At 47.3% G+C, this 24888-nt stretch overlaps 2 protein-coding genes across 3 annotated transcripts in view; one reads left to right on the top strand and one right to left on the bottom strand.

Annotated features, from left to right (window-relative positions):
* The window catches only part of PPIL2 (peptidylprolyl isomerase like 2), a 28057-nt gene extending 19557 nt beyond the window's left edge, over window positions 1–8500 (top strand). The window contains exons 13-20 of the mRNA XM_074206605.1: window positions 7–96; window positions 824–857; window positions 4541–4658; window positions 7094–7150; window positions 7311–7383; window positions 7935–7997; window positions 8083–8222; window positions 8310–8500. Coding sequence (XP_074062706.1) covers window positions 7–96; window positions 824–857; window positions 4541–4658; window positions 7094–7150; window positions 7311–7383; window positions 7935–7997; window positions 8083–8222; window positions 8310–8403 — 669 coding nt within the window. The 3' untranslated portion in view covers window positions 8404–8500. The remainder of the gene's footprint in view (window positions 1–6; window positions 97–823; window positions 858–4540; window positions 4659–7093; window positions 7151–7310; window positions 7384–7934; window positions 7998–8082; window positions 8223–8309) is intronic.
* Window positions 8501–11218: 2718 nt separating this feature from the next.
* Window positions 11219–24888, bottom strand: part of YPEL1 (yippee like 1) — a 33791-nt gene continuing 20121 nt past the window's right edge. For both annotated transcript variants that reach the window (XM_074206606.1, XM_074206607.1), the window contains 3 exons: window positions 16108–16151; window positions 12756–12864; window positions 11219–12236 (listed from right to left, as the gene is read on the bottom strand). In XM_074206606.1, the coding sequence (XP_074062707.1) occupies window positions 12147–12236; window positions 12756–12864; window positions 16108–16151 (243 nt within the window). In that variant the 3' untranslated portion in view covers window positions 11219–12146. The remainder of the gene's footprint in view (window positions 12237–12755; window positions 12865–16107; window positions 16152–24888) is intronic.

The raw sequence follows: 24888 nt of genomic DNA, 5'->3' as shown, positions 1-24888 counted from the left end.
TTGTAGACTCCAAAAACCTGTGAAAACTTCATCAAACTCTGCAAGAAGGATTACTACAATGGGACCATCTTCCACAGGTCAATTCGGAACTTTGTGGTGAGTATTGCCAAACTGGAGGTGAGTAGGGAGGGGATGGCACCTGGGGGAAGCCACTCCTGGCCGCCGTTCAAGTCTGGCCCAGAACCCACTTGCCTCAGGCAGACCTCTCTGGCCCTCACTTTGCTTATTTGTCCAATTGGAGGTGGGATGATTCTAGGGGCCCTTCCTACTTGTTTTAGCCCTAGTCATTCTTATAATGCCAACACACCTTTCTCTAGGTCTTTATATGGGAAGCAGGGGAAGACTGACCAGACCAAGGACACAGTTTGGAAAAAAAAAGCCATTATCAGCTTTTGATGTTTATTAGCTGGGTGACCATGGATGTGTCACTGCCCCTATCTAGGCCTCAGTTTCTTTATCTATAAAATGGGTGGGGGGATGGGGTAGACTTCTGAAGTCCCTTTATCTGGACCCCAGTTAGTCCTTCTAGATACAGATCATAGTTCTTCACCCCTCCCCTTCTAAAGAAGGTGAAGGGGCTTTCTGTCTCCCTCTCCTGATCTGTCTCTCCTTGAACGACCTTGGCCTTGGTTCTCTTTGAGCCGGCAAGATGACATACAGATTGTATTTCTCCCCACTGCTCCCTCCCATCCCCTTCCAGGGAGAATGGAGGGTCCCTGAAGGGAAGAATCCTCTCAGGGCTGAGCCCTGGCCTTGATGGGTCTTCCTTTTCCTTGTCCTCTGTGCTCATCTGACACTTTGTTCCCTTCTCTCTTCTCTCTAGATCCAGGGTGGGGATCCAACTGGCACAGGGACAGGTAAGTGTCCAGGGAGTTTATTCAGGAACTCGGTCATTCTTCAGTCCAAATGCCCCTGGGGTGCAGAAGGATTGTTGCTAAGAGTGGCGAGACTTTGCCAGCGCCTCCTTCCAATGGCTGGCTGAGCCTGGAGTCGTGGCTGTTGTGGAGTGGGGCATCAGGCCAATTTATCCCCATGGTTCCATCCCTGCATTGTCTCCAGGAGCCTGCGGGCCAAATGTTTAGGCAGCTATCCAAGGCGCTTCAGCTGGCTGAGCAGCAGACTGGGGTGGAGCCCTGGGCCTGAGGCTCTGGGCCGCCAACCAGACCATGGGGTCAGCCTGGACCCAGAACCAGGGCAGGAAAGCAGAGAACCAAGGAGTGGCCAGGAGACTCCCTGCTGCAGTCAGGACTGCCAAAAGAAAGGCTGAGGCTGCAGGCGATTAGAGCCCGTGCCTGCAGTGGCCAGGCAGGATGCTCCTCTTCCAGACCCAGAGAAGATTCCTCTCCTTTTCTAACATCAGTGGTGGTGGGTCAGGAAACCCTTTCTGCCAATAAGAGCAGTGGCAGGGTGTCGGGGGCCATCTTGGGAGGCAGAAGGGTCCCCGTCCAGCTCAGGACTAAATTGGACTAACTGCTCCAGAGATCCTGCTCAGTAATCATCTCCTATGGCAGCTAGGGGGTCACTGGACCTGGGGTCAGGAAGATGTGAGTTCGTATTCTGCTCAGACACTTAGCCCTTGTTTGCCTTAGTTTCTTTATCTGCAAATTGAGGATGAAAATGGTACCTTCCTCCCAGGATTGTTGTGAGAATCCAATGAGATTAGAATTGTAAAACACTTAGCACACAGTATGCACTGTCATCGTCATTACTGCTAATCTGACCCCTTGTGGCAGAGCATTCTGAGCTTGTATGGGGCTGATCAGCCATAGTTGGATATGCTAATTTTCTCAAATGTAAGTGATGCCATTTTGGTCTTCTTCGATAATGAAGGACAAGAACCAACCATCCAATCTGGCCTTAATCTCTTATTAGTTGTGGGACCCTGGACAAGTCATTTCATTTCTTCTTGCCTCAGTTTTCTTATCTGTAAATGGCAATTCTAATAGTACCTTACTTGAGTATATTGGGTGTATATGGGATGTTAAGGAGGATGAGCACCTCTGTTGTGAAGGCTCCTCCGCTTTTGATGTCCACCTGGGGCCCCAGGGAGCTAGAGCCTGCAGGGTGGTCACAAGCTGGTAAACTGTCTTGGCAGGTGGGCTAAAGTACCTGATTGGCCTCAACCCATTGGTGAGTTGGGGCGGTGTCTATCCCAAGGGTGGGAAGATTTCCCCCAGCAGAATAGGTGGGTGAGAAGAGTTTGTTCCAATGGCTTTGAAGGCTGCCGAAGCAGGCTCTGGGATGCCCTCAGGCACTTGGGCAGACAGCAAAGACACCGCCACCAGTCATCCTGTCTTTTGTTCTGCTGAACAGGAAGAGAAAGTGAGGCTACTGACCTTGTACAGCTCTGCCTTACTTAAATCTAATTCACATAGGAGTTGAGACATCCCCCAATGGTGTCATTGGGCCTCTTCAGAAACAAAGGACAAACAGACACCTAGAGGCTCTGGTGAGGAGCCACTGAGGTCATAGTTACAAGCACGTAGGAATCCTTTCCCTCTGAGTCTTGGAACAAAGAATCAAGAACTGGGGGGGGGGGGGCCCAGAGGGGCAGGGAGATGCCTGGTCTCTCCATGTCTTTATGTCTGTTATTTGATCCTCACTTCCATCGTGTGTGGTAGGTACATAATGAGAAAATGAAGTCTTAGACTAGGCGTATCACCTTCCCAGGTCACTCAGCTATAAGTATCTGGGACGAGATTTGAACTTGAGTCTTCTCGATTCTGCCCCTCTGTACTCTTTCTCTTGGTGTTCTTTCTCCCCAAAACCACTCTTGGCTTCCCTAGTGTTGTCAGACCCTCCTGGTCACCTGGGTTTGAAACCTGGCAGCCATCCTCCACTCCTCCCTCTCTCATGCCTATGTCTAGTCTGTCGATCTTAGCTCATCACCATCTCTTTTGTAGCCCCCTTCACTCCTCTGATGCTGCCCTCACCTGCTGGAGGGTTAGGGCCTGCCTGCCCTGAGTCTCCCTACTCTAGTTCATCCTCCATTTAACCACCAAAGTGATTTTTCTAATGGACAGGTCTGACCATGACACTGAACTCTGGCCACCTTTGGCCCTCAGAGCCCTTCATGATCTTGGCCTCTCCTACCCTGCTAGTCTCCTTCCAGTGACACTGACCCCGTGACTGTCCATCTCAGCTCAGGACATTTTCTCTGACCTGGAACACTCTCCCTCCCTCCTCCACTCCAACCACTGTCCTTCCTGGCTTCCTGTAGGTCCCACCTTCTACAGGAAGCCTTCCCGATTCCTCTTGCTGCCAGTGCTTTCCCTTTGTGTATTGTTGATGTTCAGTTGTGCCTGACTTTCCATGACCCCATTTGGGTTTTCTTGGCATTTCCTTCTCCAGCCCATTTTATAGAGGAGGAGACTGAGGCAGAGTGTAGTGCTTGCCCAGGATCACATAGCCAGGACATGAATGGGACTAGATTTGAACTCGGGGAAATGAGTGCTCTAGACCCTCTGGCTGTTGTGTGGATTAGCTCAAGTTGCTCCTGTAGGAAGCCTCCCGTGTTACATAGAGGGGCAGCTGGGTGGTGCAGTGGATGGGGCACTGGCCTTGGAGTCAGGAGGTCAGGAGTTTGAATCCAACCTCAGACACTTGACTCTTACTCGCGTGGCCTTGGGCAAGTCACTGCCCCACATCTAGGGCCATCTCCAGTCATCCTGATCCATACCTGGCCCCTAGACTCATGGGACTCTGGAGGAGAAAGTGAGGCTGGGGACTCAACATAGCCTCCTCCCCCTCACTCAAATCCAGTTCACCTGCTTGTCATGGCATCCCCCTCCTCCCCTCATGTCATGGTCATCTTCGAAAACATTATCGTTAGATAGCTTATGAGCTTCTGGAAGGCTTCCCCCCCCCAGCCTTCCTCCTGTGCCTGGAACACAGAAGGGGCTTCATATGTCCCCCCTGCACACTGCCCAAGATTTCCTGTTGCACCTCTGTCATCCTCAGGGCCCCCCTGACCTTGGGGGTTTGCCCTTCTGGCAAACAAGGCGTGTATGGAGGAGACTTTCTAAAAGCTGCCAACATTGGTGAGCGGAGTCTCCCTCTGGAGCCAGCAGGGGCTCCCTCAGCCTCTCAGCTGCCCTTCCCACAGCTCACTTGCCATCTGTCCCCAGACTCGATGTCCATCTCCTTCCTCCCACCGTTGGAGACCACTCCCAGGCTTGTTTAGGCGGCAGAGGCTTGGAGTGTGAGACTGGCACCCACAGCAGGCTACCCTTGTTCTGACCTTGTTTGAGGTTTTGGCACTGGCCAGGGGGCCTTAACTTAGGACTCAGATTCCAGCGCTGGCCCCCCCCACCCCCATATCAGCAGGGGCCGAGACCCTCTGTCACGAGGGTGTTGGAGAAGCCAGCCTGCAGTAGTTTCCTTCTGGGATCCTTGGCATAAGGTCCCCTTGGAGCAAGGCCCAGGGCCTAGTCTAGAGGGAACCCATCCTCGGGGGGCAGAGACAATTCCTGCTAGCACTGTTGGGGCCCTGGCTGATCCCTCGCTCCTGCCTTGACCTTCACTGTCTTTGGTCTTTCAGGGGGTGAGTCCTATTGGGGGAAACCCTTCAAAGACGAGTTCCGGCCCAACCTGTCCCACACAGGCCGAGGCATCCTCAGCATGGCTAACTCAGGGCCCAACTGCAACAAGTCCCAGTTGTGAGTTACAGCCCCTTGGGAGGTGGTGGGAGGGGTGGGTGGATGGCATCTTCCTATTTCCTGGCTCTAACTGGCACTGCCCAAGGAGCACCACCCCCACCATAGATGGAGTGCCCTGGGGAGCATGCCCTTCCTCCTCTCCCTCCTCCATAGACTCCATGATATTCAGGTCCACCCATGTCTGAATGAGAGTTCCCCTTAAAATCTCAGACAATCGAGACCTGCCAACTCTACCAAAGACCCCCAAATGAGGGGGTGCCCACCCCTTCTTGGGGTCTTCTGGCTGACCTGGAATCTTGCCAGTCATAAGCCTAGCTCAGGCTCTTGGCAGCTGCTCCCCCTGTGTTCCCAGGTCTACCATCCTGAGCCCTCCCCTCACCCCTGGACACTTGAAGTCTCCCCCATGCTCTTCTCTAGACCAGACACACCCAGTTTCTTCACTGGATGTTCCAGAGGGTGGACGCCAGACCCTCCTGAACCTCCTCTGGTCCCATCAGCGATGGCTGCCCTTCTTAGTGTCCTGCCAGAGCTAGTCCCCCCTGAGCCCCTGGGGCCTGGTCAGGGAAGACCTCGTTCAGCCTCCCCTTCCCCTCCTGCACCTCTTATGTGACATCCCAGCGCAGCTCTTCCCCACTGGGTGGGGGTTAGAACTAGAAGGGGCTTTAGATGAGACCGAGGCTCAGCAGGCCTGCTCCCGGCCCCTCGGCCTTGGTGATCTCTGAGCTTCTTCCAGCTCTGACCTCTGCCAGTCAGAATACTGGTCTGATTGTTGGCACCTCCACAAAGCCTGCTCTGTGCGGGCCCCAGTGGGGTGTGGTACCACCTCGTGGGGATGGATGCAGTGGGGGAGGATCCACAGGGAAGGGCAGGGCCATGCTCAGGGTACCCCTGCTGCTAAAGCTCGGGCCTGAGACCCGCCCCAGGTCTTCTGGCTCCCAAGGTGGGGGCTTCTTTCTTGGCACACACTGATCTGCAGGAAAAGTTGGTGCATTCAGTGGGTTAACTTCTTGGGGTCGATGATGACATTCCAGGTCAAGCCCTCCCTCAAATAAAAAAATGTCACTCCATGGGACATCCAGGGGGATCTCCCCACTTCAGGGTCCCCTTTATCTTACCTGTCTCACTATGTCTGAGTGTTCCTTTTCATTGGAGTAGACTGGGGGGAACTGTCCCACTGCCCACACCCTTCTCCCTCCCTCACTACCCACCCTGACTCCCCTACAGAAAAATGCTGGAGAAAATGAGTTAAAGGAAATGAGGAAAAACAAAAAATTCTGACTGTGGGGAATCAGAGGAGGCCGGGAGAGGGTTGGGGTCTGCTTGATGGAGGGGGGGAGAGGGTCCAAGGGGCAGAACCCTGGGCTGCCTCCAGTATCCAGTTGAGGGATCTTCCAGGGAGGTCCAGTGACCACTGCATGGAAATTGACTCAGAGACCTTCTGAGCTTCTGGGATTCTGCAGTCAAGGGGTCTTGAGAGCCAAGCGGGTATGACCGAGGTCCTGCAGCCCATGGTAGCTACTGGTAGAAGCTCGACTGGGAACCGCCATCTCCTGCCCACCCCCATCCAGTGACTCAGATGCAGTGTCCCCTGGGGGCTGAGCGAAGTTTCCAGATCGGCCTCTCCTTGGTCCTTCCTGCTTTGAGCTGCCTCTTTTTGTTTTGAATTCCTTCTCTTGGGGTCCTGGAGGACTCTCCAGGGTCCTCCCTTTGGAGTTTCCTTTGGGGGCAGTAAGGCCAGAAACATAGACCCAGGCCTCTTGGAGCCAAAGGGATCCCACAGCTAAGGACGGGGTGACAGCCTCAGAGGCTTGACCCCAACAGGATACCCTCTCCACATCCAGTGATGGGGGGGGGGCTCCCTGCCTCTTGGTGGATCCATTCTTCAGGGTTCACTGTTTGGATCTTCTGTTGAGTTAAAATCCAGCCTTGTAGAATCACAGCCCCTTTCTTGTTAGCAGACAGGGTGACCCCAAGTTTTCAACTCAGGGAGCCAAGATGGGAAATGGCTTCTTCAGGAGGGGGCTCCCAAGGGTCTTGGGCACCTTAGTAATCAACCAGAAAAAAACATTTGTTAGCCCCAGAATTTTCCCAGAATGCCTTAATTCGGATGTCCTAGAAAGGGGAGAGGAGGCGAGGCAGGCGAGGGCATGGACTTGAGGGTCCCCTGTGGGCTGCGTGACTTTCAGAGGTGGACAAGCAGGAGGCCACACCTCCCTCACTTCTAACCATGCGAACAGGCCCAGCTTGGAGAGGGATCACTCGAAGCCAGTGCTCCTGGTTGTCTTCTAGGGCCAGGTCCCCTACAGTCACTTCCAGTTCTCTGAAGAGGGCAGTTGTGTTTCTGTGGGTGCTGGGAGAACCTCTCTGGGTTGGGGGGGGGTATCACTTCTGGTCTTTTATGCCGAAATTCACCCATGGCCTCTTCTCCTCTCTAGTTTTATCACTTTTCGGTCATGCGCTTACCTGGATAAGAAGCACACTGTCTTTGGAAAGTAAGAGAAGCTCTTTGGGCCCCGTGGCTTCTGCCCTCCCTCCTCCCCCAATCAGATCCCATTTCCTCCTGGGGGGGCTGGTGCCTGGCACTGTCAGATGGGTGGGGCCTTCCATGGTCACCCTCCTCCCATTCCTTTCATGGTCTCCCTCCTCCTGCAGAGTTGTTGGTGGCTTTGACACCCTCACAGCCTTGGAGAATGTGGAGAGTGACCCCAAAACTGACCGGCCCAAGGTAATGGGAACCGCTCAAGTCTGTAGTCCCTGGGGAGCAGCCCTGGCTGCTGATGGGAAGGGCTCTTTCTTTGCCCTCAGGATTGGGCCTTGTAGGGGGTTTTTGTTTTTTTCCAACTTTTGGGCCTAGCTGTCTCATTACTCAGGACAAGCCACCTGTGACCTTTCTGGTCCATCTTGTGGAATCCGGAGTCTGGAGCAATTTGTTCCCCCGCCCCTTTTAAAAACAGAGAATGTCTGTTCTCTGTCCTGCCCTGTGAGCTCTCCCTTTGGACCAAGGGGCCAGTGGGGGATCCATTCATGCTTGTTGTGGGGGGGAGGGTCTGTCAGGAAATGGCCTCAGTCTGGTTAGTGAAGCGGGAGGAAGGTTCTGGGGGGGAGGGGACAGGTGAGATTGGGAAGCACCTGACGAGACTAGCTCCTGTGACACATTAGATGGTTTCTAGGTCTCAGTGGCCTGGACCGGGCCAGAGCTGCCCTGCACAGACTGAAGCAGCCTTCCCTGGGCTGGGGCCCAGCAGCTGCTCACCCTGCCTGTTCTCTTTCCTCCAGGAAGAGATTCGAATCGAGTCGGCCACAGTCTTTGTGGATCCATATGAAGAGGCGGATGCTCAGGTAAGGCCCAGGACCCTGCAGCCCCAGTGGGGTCCCCTCACCCCCAGGATCCCTGGGAGCTCATCCAGTCTCTGCCTCATTGCAGGTGGCTGAGGAGCGGGAGAGGATCAAACAGGAGCAGGAGGCCCCCAAAGCCAAGGCCAAGGAGACTGCAACAAAACCTGAGAGTTCAGGGCCTCGGGCCTACCATCAGGGAGTGGGCAAATACATCTCCCCGGAAGCCACGTGAGTGCCCTGGAAGGAGTTGCAGGGGCCAACCTGGTGGGGGGTGGGGGGAGCCTGCACAGCCTGAGCTCTTCCTTGTGGTTACAGAAAACGCGCTGCAGAGGAGCCGCCCTCGACCAGTGTTGCCACAGCTCCCAAAAAGAAACCCAGTCGGGGCTTTGGGGACTTCAGCTCCTGGTGACACCTCAGCTGGGGAGGAGCCTGGGCCCTGGCTCTGGGGCAGGATCAGGAAAAATCTGGTGGGGGGAGGGGGTTGTCATCCTGAAATAAAGCAGGGGCTTTTTGGATGTGTGTTCCTGCCTGCTCTTTGCCCCCAATCCCAGTGCCTTGTCCCCTTCCTGCCAGGGGGTCATCCTTGAAACTTGCAGGTGAGCACCGAGGGGCTGGGCCATGGCCACTGCCCTCAGGCACTGCCCTAGATAGAACCTCACAGGGCTGTTTTAGGTCAAGTTAAAGATGGGGCAAGATTTTAGGCAGCCAGAAAATACCTTGACTGGACCACAGGCCTCTATTGGGTTTGTCATTAGGGTGACTGGGATATGAAACCTGCTCCATCCATCCTAGGCCCCATGGAAGACCTAGGCCCAACTACCTGAGTTCCAGGGGCCTGGAGGAGTGAGCAAGGCTCTCTGGTCAGGCAGATCTGGGTTCAAGTACCCTCTGGCATGCTGGGCAGCTGTTATTTACTGGCACAAGGCCCCTCTGCAATCTAAGTCACAGGTCAAAAAAAAGCAGAGGAACTTGTGTATTGTTACCAAAAGCTTTATTTTGTATCTGAAATTAAGATCTCCCATCACGCACAACCTCAGACAAAGCTCGGTAGCCACCCAACCGCAGAGCTGGTGGAATAAAGCTACTGGGGAGGAAAGAAAGCTTTTGTTGGTTTTTAAAGTTTCTTAATGTTAATAACCCAAAGTTACAGCAGTGAAGGCTCCAACATTCGAGGCCTTCGAGGCACTAGCACAACTGAGATATGTCCGGTGGTTCCTCCCCTAGAAAGACTCCCCTCCCGACTAAACCTTCAGCCTCTGGCAATGCTGGGGACAGCTAAGAACACTGGGGTGGGGGTGGGGGAATGGCCACAGGCTTCCCCCCTTCCAATTCGACAATGTAGTGTTAACAAAAACAAAAATCAAACACACCTTGGCCCCAAGTCCCACATACAAGAGTCCCATAAGCACCAAAGTTACACAAATGCACCACGACATGGACGTTGCAACGAAGTGGGCCAAAGCTTACATCTCAGAACCATTTTGAAAGAGATGAAAAGGTAGAAAAATACTGTATCTAAGGGAAAAGGCCAATTGAACTAAGCTCAAGAGCCAACCCAACCGGACAAAGCAGCTTCTGACTCAACATCACAGCATCCATCGTTCTCCAAAGGAGGGAGCCGAAGACGACTGAAGACCACTGAAAACTCTGCATTGAGGAGGCCGGGAAGCTTTCGGGATGCCCAACAGGTCCGAAAAAACCATTCCATTTCATGTCAGTATTTGCTGGCGCTTCCAAGGTGTCAGATTCAGCCTTGTTTGGTCCAAGGAGGCGGCGAGTGCCTTGCAAAATGTTAACTAACACCCAACAAAAAACTGTAAAAGCTATGGTCTTGATTATAAAAGAATGCCATTGGTATGACCGACCAATAGTAAAAACTGTGTATATATGTATCCCATAGATAAATGGACAGTACAAGTCACAAAAGTGCTCACTCACATTGGAGAGGAAGTAAACTCACCCAGAACATATATAAAAACTTTAAATATAATCTTAATATATGTACAAAAATTGGTTAGAAGAAAAACACATAGTAAAACTCTCTTCAAGTAAAGTTAAAATATGTTTTTAAAAGAAGGCTCAGTAGCCAGACTGGCCTCTCCAAATCCCCAGAATCTGCATGCTCCCCACTCCCGATCCCTCATTGGCCTTCTGGACTGCCTCTCTGGAGAGGAATCTTCTCCAGGACAGTCACCAAGCCTCCCCGGGAATGGGAAAGGAAAGGCAAGAAGATGCCTGGGTTAATTAGTGTTAATTACTCATCTCCCTTCAGTCAACAACCCGAGAGCCAATGGTTTCTCAGCTTCTAAGAGGCACTGAAGTTGCCCGGTCATCTCAGAACTTCGCAACTTGGTGGCGAGAAGATCCAGGTCATTGAGCCCTAAATGATTTAATATATTCTGAAGTATGAACAAATGCACTGAAAAACAAGGCTGCGTGGGCACCGGAGAGCCATTTGCCCTAGGCTTGTCCTTGGTGGGCCAACATCCTGATCCACTGAGAAATTTGTTTTTTTGGATTTCCGGCTGGTGTCAAATCTACGCTAGCTTGTTGAGGATTAGCGCTGGGAGCCCTTCAGCATGACAACTGATGACTTTCATAGGTTCAGTGATTGGCCCACAAGGTCAGAGGGACCGAGCATCTCTGACAACCTGTGTGTCAGGAAGCACATTTTGCCAGGGCTGACCCCTAGCTGGGCGTTTTGGGCCCTGACTCCCCGAGTTCCTCAGTGTGGTCCAGACCCCTTGCCCACCACCTTCTTGCACTGGATGAGCTGCCTGCACTGAAATTGTTGACAGAAGGCCCAGAGCTCTTGGACAATTAGACAAGGCTCTTCCCAAATCAGGCATTCGTAGCCTCCTTCCTTTCCTGGCATCCACTCTTGAGGCAGCTGGGAAGGCCTTGGACGCACCAGCAAGGGCCAAGACAGCAACTGGGGCTTGAGTCCAAGGCATCTAAGGGGGGGGGGGGGCTTCTGCGGATGCGGTGCTACCTCCCTGCAGGAGGATGGGCAGCCAGGCGACAACACAAGGCAGCTGAGATACAATGAGTTCTAACTTGGAGAAGTTCACCCATTGGGAAGGTGGAACAGTCTGAGATTTGGCAAATGTGCCTGTTTACATTCCAGCTTCAAAGCAACTGGGGAAAAAAGGAGAAGGAATGGGAGCAGGAGAAGGAAAAGGGGTGATTTCATATTAATTTCATTAGAAAAATGCTTCAGGGAATGATTTATCCAGCAAACCAAACACCCTTTTTATTTAAAATTTTTAAACTATCTTGTAATTTAAACTTTTGAAGAAAATTAAAACGAACAATTCCCAAGTACTTGTAAAGGTTTTCTTACCTAGTCTGGCCCCTTTCCTATGTAAAAATTATTATCTTTGTTCAAGTAGATCAAGAATAAAACACGAATGCAGAAGTCTGTGTGTGTGTGTGTGTGTGTGTGTGTGTGTGTGTGTGTGTGCGTGTGTGTGTGCGTGCGCTGAGTTTTTCCCTTTGCTTTTTCCAGTGCATTCAACTCTGCCGCTAGGGGAGCCACCAGGGACTAAGCTGCCCCAGCTGTTCCCTTAAAAGGTACATCAGCATCCAAATGGAAATTGTGCTCCAAGGTGTCCAGGACGTGTCGGCTTGGAGGTGCCCACTCCAGCTCTGCCGATAGTGGCTTCCCACAAAGCAGATGCTTCCATGAAGTATGTTCCCTTGTTGACAGCCTAGATAAAATACAACCAATATCCTCTGGATGTGGGGGGAAAAGATCAACAAAAAAAGTGAATACAAGGTGACGGGGCACTGCCCTCTTGCTGCTGCTCCCTTGGCGGCGCTCTGCCAACAGCCGTCCCAGAGCCTTTCACTGCCCCCTCATCCCTGACCCCATCCCAGACTCCGGAACACTTTGTGCTAGTCTAGGCCAGGTGGTCCTTAAGGACAAGCTCCGACAGCAGAAGCCTACTGGAAGAAGCGACCAGGGGAGGGAATCCCCACTCAGTACATTTGATCAGGGAGGTTTGAAAAAGTCCATTGGAAATGCCAGCTGACTACTGTCAGTCCACCTTTACACAACCAGCCTGGGCCCGTTAGAGGTCCATCTGGCTATGGGGCTTCTCTGCTTGGCAGACGCCGTGGACAGGCAGACTCCTGCCGCCCGTCCTCCATTCACTCCCAACCATTGTCCTTGATCATGTGAGCTAACTCGATGATGAACTTCCCCTCCTTGTACTTCTGACTGCTCTCAAAGGCATGTTCCTGGACAGAAGAAAGGAAGACTTCAGTGAAAAGTTGAGGCTAAAAGCCATCCACATTCCCACTTTGGCAAGTCATGACTACAGGAACACCACCAGCCATCTCCATGGCTTTCTCCCTTAAGCCTTGGAAAACAGGCTAAGGAAACAGGCTCAGAGAGCTAGGAAAAGGTCAGGAGCCCTTGGTTCAGGTTCCAGTTTTGCCACTAACTTTTTTTATATATTTTCTACTCTTTTGGAGAACAGTTTGGTATCAATTTAAAAATGAATATTAGTTGTAGATGTCTAATTTGTATATGAATATTCCCCAGAGTTTTATTTTTTCCAGAAGAAACTATTTACAAGTATTTTTTCTTTAGCTGATGGGATCTAGTTTACTTTCAAAATAATATTTTAAATAATTATATTGCTATATATATTATATATACATACATTCAGACAAATATGAAATATTTCATTACAACTTGCCCCAGGCAGTGCAAAATTCCTTAACAAATGTCTTCTCATCCAGATGGTTACTTACATATTTCCATCCCAGAGTGGTTTTACAGTTTTCACAATAGATATCGGCTACAGCATGTAAGCCAGTGAGAAGAACCCTCTCCTCTGCTGGACCGCAGCCCACATTTACCCTGCAGGAAAAGGGACAAGGCTTATAAGCATTATGGGGAGTTTCTTGAATAAAACTGACTTTTAAGAAAACATTCAATGATGGGGGGGCATGGAAACCCACAAACAGTTTTCTAGAGAGCCTCTGAATTACAGCATTGTTTAAAATCACCTAGTTTAGTATTAGAATTACACAACTTGTAAACTCCAATGGGCCTGGGATGGTACCTGGGAAGAGGTGGCTTCTATGAGATGACATAGAGAAGGCAAAAGTGATTTGTATTTTGTCTCCTGCGGTGGGTGTCTTAAAAAGAATCCTGAACCGGGAATCAGTAGCCCATGATCTAAGCTCACCATGAGACCTTGAGGAATTGACTCCTCTGGGTCTCCTTTGACCCATCTTGGAAATGGAGAATGTGGACAAGATGGCCTCATGGGTAGCATGTTGCTTGAAGATGAGACAGGTGTACTTGCTGATTGGGTCGATGTAGACCTGTTAGGCTAGCAATGCTCACTGGGTCAAAGTCTCTTCCATCTGCCATCCATCTCTTCACGGTCTCCCAACTCTCTGGAGCCTTACAAACTCAATTTAGCTTTGTATAACTTGGGTCTTCTCTTTCTTTGGTCTGAATTTGGACCACCGTGGTGAAGGCCTTCTGGGAAGGTATTCTGGAAAGAGTAATTAAGAGCTGGAAATTTCCATTCTGGAATCTATGCAAACTCTTCCTCCTTTGGGATCCTCTCCCCTGATCCTAACCTGAAGAGAAGGGGTTGCACTTACAATTCTTGTTATAAGGAAAGCATTTTGTAACCTCCAAGTCCTAGTCATTGAAATGTTATTCTTCATTTTCAAACACTGACAAACCAAATTAGAAATGTTTGCACTTGGTCACAAAGTTACATGAATGCCTAAACCTTCTGACAGGTCTAGTGAATTTTCTGATGAGAATTTTCTAAATGAAATAAAACCCTATGCCTATGAGGAAGCTCCTGGGTCAGTTGCCCTGCCCTGCCCCGCCCCCCCCCCCCCCCCCCCAGCTCAGATTTTCCTCTAAGGCAGCAAAGTCCAGAACAAGGTTCCAATTTCTCTCAGTCTTTCCACCCTAGAAAGTCTGGTTTTTTTTTTTTCAGAGAAACCTCAGTGAATGTGACCCAAGTATCCTTTTCTCATCTCAAAAACATCCAACTTTGGGTCATGGGTACACATTTTGCAGGATATGATTTGAGGAACAAGTCATGTGTGTGACCAAGAAACATTTAAAGATGTGTCATCCTTGGCTCAGAAAGTGCAAAAGGTCATTGTTGCTCTGGAACCCTCTGCCAGGGCTTAGCACAGCCTCTTGTCCATCTTGGTGTGAGCTCCTTACTGTGAGCACAGGAAGAATTGGCTCCCCTCTGGTTCAGGAATGATGCCAGATTGACGGGCCTAACAAGATGCTAAGCAGAAGGAGAAAGGTCAACACCACAGAGTCCAATCTCCCCCCTTTTATACAGAAGACCACAGGCTAGTAGACAAATGTGACCTGCAGGTGGTCACACAGCTGGACTAAAAGGAAGGATGACTTGTCAAGGGATTTATGCAATTCTTTAATTTCACAGTATTGTTGCCCAAAGACAGAGGGGAACAACTTTCAAATAACTGCTCGAGGCCTCATTTCTATAGGCTTGGTCCTTGTCTTTGGAGGCCTATGGATAACTATTACTTTTAGTTGCTGCCCAAAGGCACGCCCACATTCATCAAAGCTGACAGGATCCTACCACTAGAACATAGAGCCCTAGACTGTCAGCCAAAGAATTCATTTTGTTTGATGGATATTCTCGGCTGTGCAGAGCAGAAGCTTCCATTCCTAAAACCATGAATTCCTAGTCATCCATCAGTTCAATTGAAGGATATACATAGAATAGGTGCTCTCTCAGCATTTGCTGAATTTTTAAAAAAAAATTATTTGCATTAATAGTCATGTTGTGAAAGAATAATCAGAACTTGGACGACTAGGTGGCACAGTGGATAGAGCATGGCCCTGGAGTCAGGAGTACCTGAGTTCAAATCCGACCTTGGACACTTAATAATGACCTGGCTGTGTGGCCTTGGGCAAGCCACTTAACCCCATTGCCTTGCATAAACTAAAATAATAATAATCAGAATCATAATAATCAGAACTAAAGAAAACATAAGAAAAACAACAGTCTGCTTGCTCTGCATTCAGACCTTTGGGATCCTCTAGATATGGATAGCAGTGTCCATCACAAGTCTTTTAGGAGTGTCCTTGATCACTGAATTGCTGAGAGAAGCCGTGTCCATCATAGTTGTTAGCGTGTATGATGTTCTCTTCCCTTCTGTTTCTCTTTGCTCAGCATCAGTTCATGAAATTCATTCCATGCTTCTCTAGAGGCCAACCATTCATAGTTCACCACAACATTCATATAACTTGTTCAGCCATTTCCCCACTGATGGACATCCCTTCAATTTCCAGTTCTTTGCTGCTATGAATATTTTTGTTCATGTGGGACTCTTCTTCAGACCTAGCAGCTGGGTCAAAGGCTTAGACATTGCTTTATTGCTCTCCAGAATGGCGGGATCAGTTCACAATGCCAGTGTTTGGTGATTTTTAAGGCAGATGTTATTCTTTAACTGAGGGAGGAACAAAACCCAAGGCTAACTCCCAAGAGAAGCAAATCTAAAACTCCAAACTCTGGTGTGGGCCAGGATTCTCACGTGATGCTCACTGTCCTTAGGGAACTTTGTCTTAGAAGAATTGGTCACAAATCAGGTCAATTCCTAGCCACTCCCCAAGTCTGTTTCCTACTTGGCTACCTACCTTGCCAGAGCTTTGCTCCTCCATTGCCTCTTCTGGTGAGCAGGTGATCCTGAGGTCTGCAGGTTCTGCCAGTGACCCCAAATTCCAGCAGCTCTTGTAGGCTTTGAAGAGGAGTCCAGGGATGAACTGTGTCTGTTGTCTCCCCACCCATCTAGCCTCATTTGGCCACCATGGGATAAATCCTTTGATCCTAGCTAGCTACTTATTAGAGGCTCCTTAAACATAGTGGGGTTGGGGGGGGAGTAGAACCCAAACCTTACAAATGGTCATGTTCTCAGGGAAAATCCTATGGATCCAAAACTTTAGCAGAATTATTTTGTGGCTCATCTCAACTTCTAATCCATTTAAAGGCTATTAAATGAACACACAAAACAATTGATAATCAGACACAGAACCAAACAGTTCTCTGAGAAAACTGCTGGCAAAGGATACACCACTGATACTTACACAGAATTAAAGAGGTAGGCTCGTCCCTGGCTTCCCTGAAAGGACTGCAAAGAAAAAGCCAATACAATCTTTTTTTAAAAACTGGACCCACAAGTTTTAGAATCAGTTTATAATAGGTAAGTTGTAGGGGAGGGAAGGAGGAGATTTGAAGTCTATGAATCAGCTTTTTCAGTTTTGAGACTCAAACAAAACTACTGCCAGAAGACAGGCTGAAGTCCTTTGTCCCACCCTCCCTCTTCTCTTAATCATGACCAGGCACTGGCACAATGCAGCTTGGGCACTTCATAATGGTTGACTGAATTTAAATTTGAATGACTAAAGGTGCTCTCCAAAGGAGTGACCCAAGGTTTACACGTACAAGGACACACACATACACATATTTTAAAAATGTATAGCTATACTAACAAAAAAATAATATCCACCTAAAACTGATGAGAAAACTATAGAGCAGTAGCTAGAAGGCTAGTCATCTCAGAGCCTGCTGGCTGAGCCCAGACATGGAACTTCACTCTATGAAGAACGAACCTGGGGATCCCAGGTTACAGAGGAACTGCTGATCATCAATCAGCAAAGGACTTTCCATACCAGAAGTTCCACCAATGAAATCACAACTCTGGATTAGAAAATGGCTTAGGGCCAGATACATCCAATCTACTACTCTGCATCTTCCTCCTTCACCATATAACTTTCTGCAATGACAGGCTATTCCCAGGGGGCCTATGGAGCTGGCTGAGAAGTTCACATCCAAAGGTTAGAGAATCAGCCCCCAGGCTCCCCAGGTCTGGACACCATGGAGTCATTAACTAGTCTCCAGGGATTTCAAGTCTTGCAAAGCTTTGGGCTCTGGTGCTAGGACACGGGAGCAAGGCAGGGGCCTTTGCTACTTGCTAGCTCTGGGACCTTGGGGAAATTCACTGAGTACATGTCTCTTCAGCTGCCTCTGCTTCACAGGACTTAAAACATATATGTCCATGAACTCCACAAGTTATTATCTTATTCTGTGTCATAGGGTTTTGATGGTCTTTAGCACTAGGCAGCCAAGAACTCAATAGACTCATTAGGGGGTGCCCAAATGCTCCTGTTGATTCCATAATGAATAATTATGAAAGTTGTCAGAGACTATGAAGATATCATCACTTCCCAAATCAAAAAAAATCACCATTTTAATAGAATGTTTTCACACACACACACACACACACACACACACACACACACACACAAAGAGTGCATGAGTCTACTGAGCTGACTCACACAGTGACTTCACCTTTCAGGTGGCTCTCAACATACCATCACTGTTATCAAATCAGTACTCAAACCTCAAAGTTACTCTGCTCCCTTTGCTCAGCATCAGATCCCATAAGTCCTTCTATGCTTCTCTAGAGTCCGACCATTCAGTTTCTTATAGAACAATAGTACTCCATAAAATTCCTGTTCCATAACTTGTCCAACCAACTTTTTTTTTTAGGTTTTTTTCAAGGCAAATGGGGTTAAGCAGCCTGCCCAAGGCCACACAGCTAGGTAATTATTAAGTGTCTGAAGGCGGATTTGAACTCAGATACTCCTGACTCCAGGGCCAGTGTTCTATCCACTGCACCACCTAGCCGCCTAACCAAGTCTTTAAGAATTCTCCTAATTTGAAGAAAGCCTAAAATGTAGCCCAGCTCCTGGATTCACTACTTCCTTCCAAGTAGGGCTCTAGCGCAGGAGCACCAGGACAAAGAAGGACCGATCCTCGAGGACTAGCCCTATCATAAGCACTCGGCATCTTTCCCAGACCCAGGCACCAAGAATGACTTGCCCAGGACCACACAACCCTTATGTGACAGGTGGGGCTTCAATCTGGATCTTCCCAAATCAGGCAAACCCTCTCTTCAACCCAGCAGCTTTGTACCTCATGCCCCATCCACTTCCCAATTCTAAGCTGTCAATGGAGAGTCTGGCTCCTCTTGTTTCACTTCCAAAGGTCAGAGGTACCTCCCCCAAACCTGTTATGGCTCCATTTCACCCATTTTGAAAAACTTTTGAAGCCCTTTTTGTCTAGTGCCACATCATCGTCGTCTTCATCAGCCAGGGACTTTGTTCAATGGCCTACAAGTAGCTCATTTGATCCTCACGACTACCCTGGAAGGCAGCTGCTATTTCCCCATTTTACAAAATGGAGGCAAAGAGAGAGGAAGGGACTTACTCCCAAACTACCAGGACCCTAGGGGATACATTCCAGGCCATCACAATGTTAAAATGCAGCACGTCATAATGGAAAATTACTGGCGGATAATCTGGGTTGAAGGGCCAACTCTACCATTTACTTTCTTAAAATGAGGGGCGTTCCCACTAGATCTCACCCTAAGACCTCTTTCCTAGTCTAAAGCTTTATCTTTCCAAAATTCACCTTCGTATTTCAAGGATATCTTTCATCTCCTATGTATAACTCACCTAATCTTGCATGGTTTTAAACTCAAAGTAATTAAAAAGTAGGTTTCAACTCTAGAAAAGTGAAGAGTGAAGGGTCTCTGAAACGGTTCTGGATTATTGGAACTTTTCTAATAAGTGCCAACAAAGAGAGTGATGAATACAGTAACTACTGTAAAGAAAAGCATCTTTTGAAAGACTTAATAGTTCTGATCAATGCAATGCAAACACTATCACTAGTCATCTCCTCAAGGTAGGGGAAGAGATGATGGAGGTGCAAGATGAGATAGGTCTGTTGATTTGCTTTGCTCCACTGGGCTGACTTTTTTTTATGAAAACTTGGGTTTTTCTTGTCTTTTTTGCATGAGAAGGATGGAAGGGGAAGAGAATAACTATTGACAGTGTTACAAAAAAACAGGCAACAATAAATGCTCAGATAAAAAGTTCAGAAAGAGACAGACTGCCAGCCAGCTTTGACAGTGACAGGTTGAGTTTATTACACACTTTTCAAAAAGCAAATTGCAAGTCATAGAGATGTGGTTTCACACACCCATTTTTTCTGTTCTACTTTGAATATAAAATAAAATATTCATTTTAGGATCGTTGTTAGAAAATTTTTTTAAAAGTTTATATAACAGGGAAACTGCAGATATAAAAAATTTAGCAATCTACTAAAACATGACAAGATCTGCATGAGTGGAGAAGATACATATGTAGCAAAACTATTTTGAAGTTTCTAAAATATTGAAGATGGAAACACTGTCAGTGGAGTTTTAGGACATCACAGTCTGGTTACTTGGATTATGGGCCTCTGAATATGCCTTCTGCACCTCTATTTACCATTTCTTTGCCCAGATCATTTCCATTTCTTGCAATGTTGTTCCCTTTCTTCTCATGATCCAAGTCATAGCCATCATTCAAAGCCCACCTTCAATCTCACCTCTTCCATGAAGTTTACAGTGACTTCCTTTTCAAATTATTTTTTCAACCAGCAAAAATTCACCCCTTTTAACTCTCTCACCCCTGACTGAGAAAGAAAAACAAACTTCTGTTAGAAATAGTCAAGCAAGGGGTGGCTAGGTGGCACAGTGGATAAGAGCACCGGCCTTGGAGTCAGGAGTACCTGGGTTCAAATCCGACCTCAGACACTTAATAGTGACCTAGCTGTGTGGCCTTGGGCAAGCCACTTAACCCCATTGACTTAAAAAAATCTAAAAAAAAAAAAAAAGTCAAGCAAAACAAATTCTTTCATCAAGTGCCTCAATTGGTACTGATCCCCTCAGGTGAACAAGTATGTTTCCTCTTCTGATCATTAAGTCAATCAGAGTTGTTTTTACAATACTGTCATTGCAGAACAAACAAAACCAGGAGAACAGGTTGTACATCTGTTCATACAGGTTCTTCTTACAGCACAGTAGTATTCTACCACATTCATACAACTTGTTCAGTCATTTTCCAATGGATGGGCACCCCTTTAGTTTCCAATTCCTTGCCAGTGCAAAACAGATTTACTCATTTTGTAATCCTTTTTTCTGAGTTTGTTTTGCTTAAGACCAATTCACCCTTAACATGGCCTCCCTCAAATTCCCTCTTCATCCCTTATGAGTCAATTCCCTGTTGTCCCTCCCCATCTTTTCCCTCCTCATTTGCAGTCTTCTACTTGTGCATCCCAATTATGTGAGCTGATTTTCTTTAATCTGTTCTGTTAAGATATTATCAAGAAATAGCATTTCTGGGTTTTCTGTCTAGAATCCTTTGATGGCCCCTGATGATGGTATAAATGCTTTATCCTTTTGTCTGTTTGGCATTCACATATACCTTTTTTTTTTTCCTTGACTCCTGTGTTTACATAGCCCTAGTCTTTTTATTAAGAAGTCTGTTTTATTAAAGACCCATTCCTCCCTCTGTATACTGGATAATATAGTCTTGGTTGTATTCCTATATCCTCTGACTTCTCAGCTCTCTACTCCTTCATAGTGGTGGCTGTTAAATTGTGTGTGGCTCCTCAGTGCTTGAATGAAATAAACTGCAATCTAGTCACACTAAGAAATAAAAACTGAAAACCTGCAACAAGTGAGAGCATAAAGAATAGACAGAATTTTAGGGACCCTTCCTCCAGCTCCAGAAGAATGGTTTGGTGATTAAGACAAAAAAAAAATAGAATAAAACAAGACAAAAAAAAAAACCCAACTTTAGTTCTTCAGTCAAACAGTGATGATCTTGAGGTGGACTTGCTATCCTGGGACCCTAAGTGTTCCATGACTTCGATGATATTTATGGTCGAAGACCAAGCACCTGACATCCAACAAACCAGTCTGAGCATTTCAGAGAAATAGCCAAGAAGCCCACCTCACAGTTGGGCCCAACTTTTATCAGGGATGACATGGCAAGACCATTGAGCTTCAGGAGGAAGGTGTCATCAGCAAATTTCTCCTTGTAAATGGCAGGAACCCAAGAATGATTTTGTGGATCTCTTGTATTCAATCTCTTTTCTCTACTGCTCAAAGGATCAAAGTTTTCCATTTTTCTCTTTGGAAACTTGTGCCAGAGGCCCGTTTTTTTAACTGTACATGTTAGCATTCACTATTGCCCCAGGTGAGCGAGCTGGCTGGGTTGGACAGCAGTAGAGGAAGCCATTAACATCTGGCAGACCAAATGAAGCCAAAGGCTCTTGGTGCTGGTTTCTGGTCTTGAATTCATTTTTTTTTCTGGCTGCTGGCCATTATTTTACATTTATATTTCTAGAAGTTCTTCATTTGGCTAATGCTCCTGGGAGCTTTCATTTTGTGTTTTCATTTAGTAGATGAGCAATGATGCTTTTTATTTTCTAAGAGTTCTGGAATGTTCTTTTATCATTTCTTTATACTTTTTTTTAAATTATGGTTTTCTAGTAGCCTTGATTCTTATCTCTCTTCAATCTGTTATTTTTTGCTACAATACACAATTTTTTTCTGGCCTTTCTTGCTCCTTGCTTCCTCCTTGCTTCTATTTGGTCCATTCCAATTTTCAAGGAGTTGATTGTTTTGAGAAAATTTTTGTACCTTATGCTTGGGATAACTCACAAAAATTCCCTTTTCAATTCTTTCTTCCTTAGCTTTTTCATCCCCCCCCCCCCCAAATAATACTGCTCATTTACAAAAACATCGTAAGCTCTTACTTCATCTCTTCCAGGAATTCTGGTTGAATTTGTATTCAAGCTTATAGAAATTTTGAAGCTTTCTTGTTTTGTCCCAAGCATCTGTATCACCAAAATAGCTCTTGCCGATGAGTTTCTTTTGACTCATTCTTCCACCCTACTTTTTTACTTCGGGCTCTCTGTTAGAATCAGTCTCTGTCGAAATATCCGAATTGGTTTTATTTCTGTTTGCTTGGGGTTTTACTGTCATGTTATAGATCTCAGACAGCTCAGGTTGGAGACCTACAAACTGATTGCTAGACTACTTGTCCAAGTTCTACAAGCTCTGGACTTGGTTTGTGCCGTAGAAAGTCCCTAACAGCTGGAAAGGCCTGGGGGTTTAGAACTAACTGTAGAGTTCCTTTTGGCCAGTTGGAATTCCTGCCCAAGTTATCCTTCTGTGTTGGCTTCAGACTGAACTTCAGACAGATCTAAGACCCCAACCCCTTTTGGTCTGAGTCACAGAGCTATTCACTTCCGAACTTGTTTCTGGCTAAATACACAGCCAACTACTACTACTCAAGTCTAGAATATAACATCTCTAAGTGCGAATCTCTTCCTCAGTCTGCCTTGGATCTGTGTCCTGGACTCGGGTAGTGAGTAATATAGCTGCCAGCTCATCTATACAAGTCAAGTGTAGGCCCCTTGGTGCTGGATCTGGGACTTGCTCTTGTCCTGGTATAGTGGTCTAACATTGCTCTTAGCTAGATTCCCCATCCTCAGGGTTCTCGGGGTGCTACATTGAGCTAGGGACCTTTTTTGGATTTTCCAATCAGGATTTACATTTGATGTGTTCTTTAGAGAAAGCTTACTCCAACTATTTCACCATCTTGGCTCTACTTCCTCTTTTCCTTCCTTTTAACACCTGTTATCCAGATCATTTCTATCAATTATTTGTAATGATAACATCCAGAATCACATCAAACATTCTGATGATCACTAGGATTCCTTTCTACAGGCTAGACCTCCTGAGAGCATTCCTAGGGGGCAGATCAGCCTCTAGGCCCACAGTAGAGTGGGGTCCTCAGAGATGAGCTTTGAGGAAGGTGATGAAGACCCTGGGGCTGACCTGCCTTCTCACTGCATTCAGGAAGCCAGGAGCCATTTCTTCTCAGTTTAGAACTCCAGCTTCTAGTTTCATCCCAACATGACTCTCCCACAGTGGGGAAGAGCAGGACAGAAGGATGGGAGAGAAGCCCAGGGTGCCCTGAACCAGGGCTGCTGTAAGATGCAATTCTCTCAAGGGATTATTGATTGTATCATACAAAGTAGCATATGCTCTCAGGTCTGGCCTGTAGAAAGGAATCCTAGTGATCAACAGAATGTTTGACGTGATTCTGAAGCATTCTTTTTATTTTTTGGCAAGGCAATGGGGTTAAGTGACTTGCCCAAGGCCACACAGCTAGGTAATTATTAAGTGTCTGAGGCCACATTTGAACTCAAGTACTCCTGACTTCAGGGCCAGTGCTCTATCCACTGCATCACCTAGTTGACGTGAATCTGGATGTTCTCATTACAAACATTAGGAATAATAAACTTCTGGCATCAGAGGTAAGTATTGTCTCTGAAGTCTAATAAACCAACCTTACCCCAAAAATCTTGCTTAGTCCAGGGCTTTCCTTGGCACCACTCTGACCATGGCTCCTTGTGTAGCTCCCTCAGTCCACCCGTCACTCTTGCACAACACCCCCAGGCCCAATGGACTCCCTACCACAACTGGACATTTTCTACTACTTTCAATACTTGGATCAGCCTCCTTTCTCTTCCCTTTTCAATTTTTAACTGTTGATCATGGGCAACTGCCTCTATGTGAATCCCCAGACTTCTAATTCTGAGATTCTGTGGTTACTGATGGAAGGAGCAGATAAGAGTGCTGAGGACAGATGACCTGGAGTTTAGCAACATCTCAGAAAATCTCACCTGGTGGAGAGTGGGACTGGCTGGCTAGTTTTGAGGTCACTGTCCAAGGGGTTCTTCAGGGGAATATCCCAGTGACCGGAGCTCAGTTATCACTGCCCTGAATAAGGCGTAGCTCATGGGCCTATCAAATTCCCCAAAGGCCATTAGCTGGGAGGGATAAGTTCTAACCCATGAGATGAAGGAAACAAGGTTTACAAGTTAACTTGACAGGAGAGAACATTAGACTGAATCGAATAATATGAAGAGATGCAGAGTTTCAATGGACTAAAAACTCATGATAAGTTGGTGGACAGTGGGATTCAGTCACCCACACAACCAATGCCTTTCTGGACTATACTCAGAGGAGTAAGGAGTCCATCAGACTATCTGCGGGAAGAAAAAAGGCCTATTGCGGTCCAGGACTTTGGTGACTGCTTTTTACAGCAGGATCTTTGGATCTGGGTTGAGTTCAGGGTGCCAAAAGGACTCTGAGAAGCTGCGGAGTATTCACAAAGGGTGTTGACTGAAGACATCTCATGGGGACAAGATTTGACCCCAGAGGGCAAGAAAGGAGGGGATATTGTAATAAACTGAATGTAGGTTAAATGTCGGGAGAATTTTCTAGGAATTCCTTGGAGGTCTTTCAGCTGAGGTGGCAGGATCACTTGTTGGGGAGTTGTGGTGAACTGGGGAAGATAGTGGCCAAGGTATCTGTCATACGATACACTTTCTTTCAGTAATTATTCAGTTGTCTGAGGCCAGACTGGAACCACCTAATTGCCCCTACAGTAACCTTTAAATATTTCAAACCGCTGTTGTGCCCTCAGTACATCATCCTCATAAAATGACCATCCATTTCCTTAACCCGAATGGAAGACCCCTTTTGAATTTGAATAGCAATTGCTTTGGGTCCTTTATTGCCCCATACTACCAACTAGCTTACAGAAATTCTCACTACAGGCCAAGAAAACTTCTTGACAGACTTCACCTTCTGTGCTTTTGTCTCCTCTTATGTGGTTTCTTGATGCCCTTTCAGGCCCTTGAGCAGCCTTTGACCTGGGATCTTTCCATTGCCAAATGTCCAACACTGCTTTGTTCACTTCCAGGGCCTCTGCATCAGGAGCCTCTCTTTTGCCACAGATCATAACTTTTTTATATCTTCAAAGATGTATTCCTCAACTTCTTTGTCCAAAAAAAAATCCATCTATAGGTGGTAAATCATCCTAACATGAGGTCCTCTACTTAGGTCAATTCTTGGAGACTAGGAATGCAGCCCATCATTGGTCCCAACTTTGAAG

Source organism: Macrotis lagotis, chromosome X, assembly GCF_037893015.1.
Source record: "Macrotis lagotis isolate mMagLag1 chromosome X, bilby.v1.9.chrom.fasta, whole genome shotgun sequence".
NCBI lineage: Eukaryota > Metazoa > Chordata > Mammalia > Peramelemorphia > Peramelidae > Macrotis > Macrotis lagotis.
This window is presented reverse-complemented; position numbering and strand designations above follow the sequence as displayed.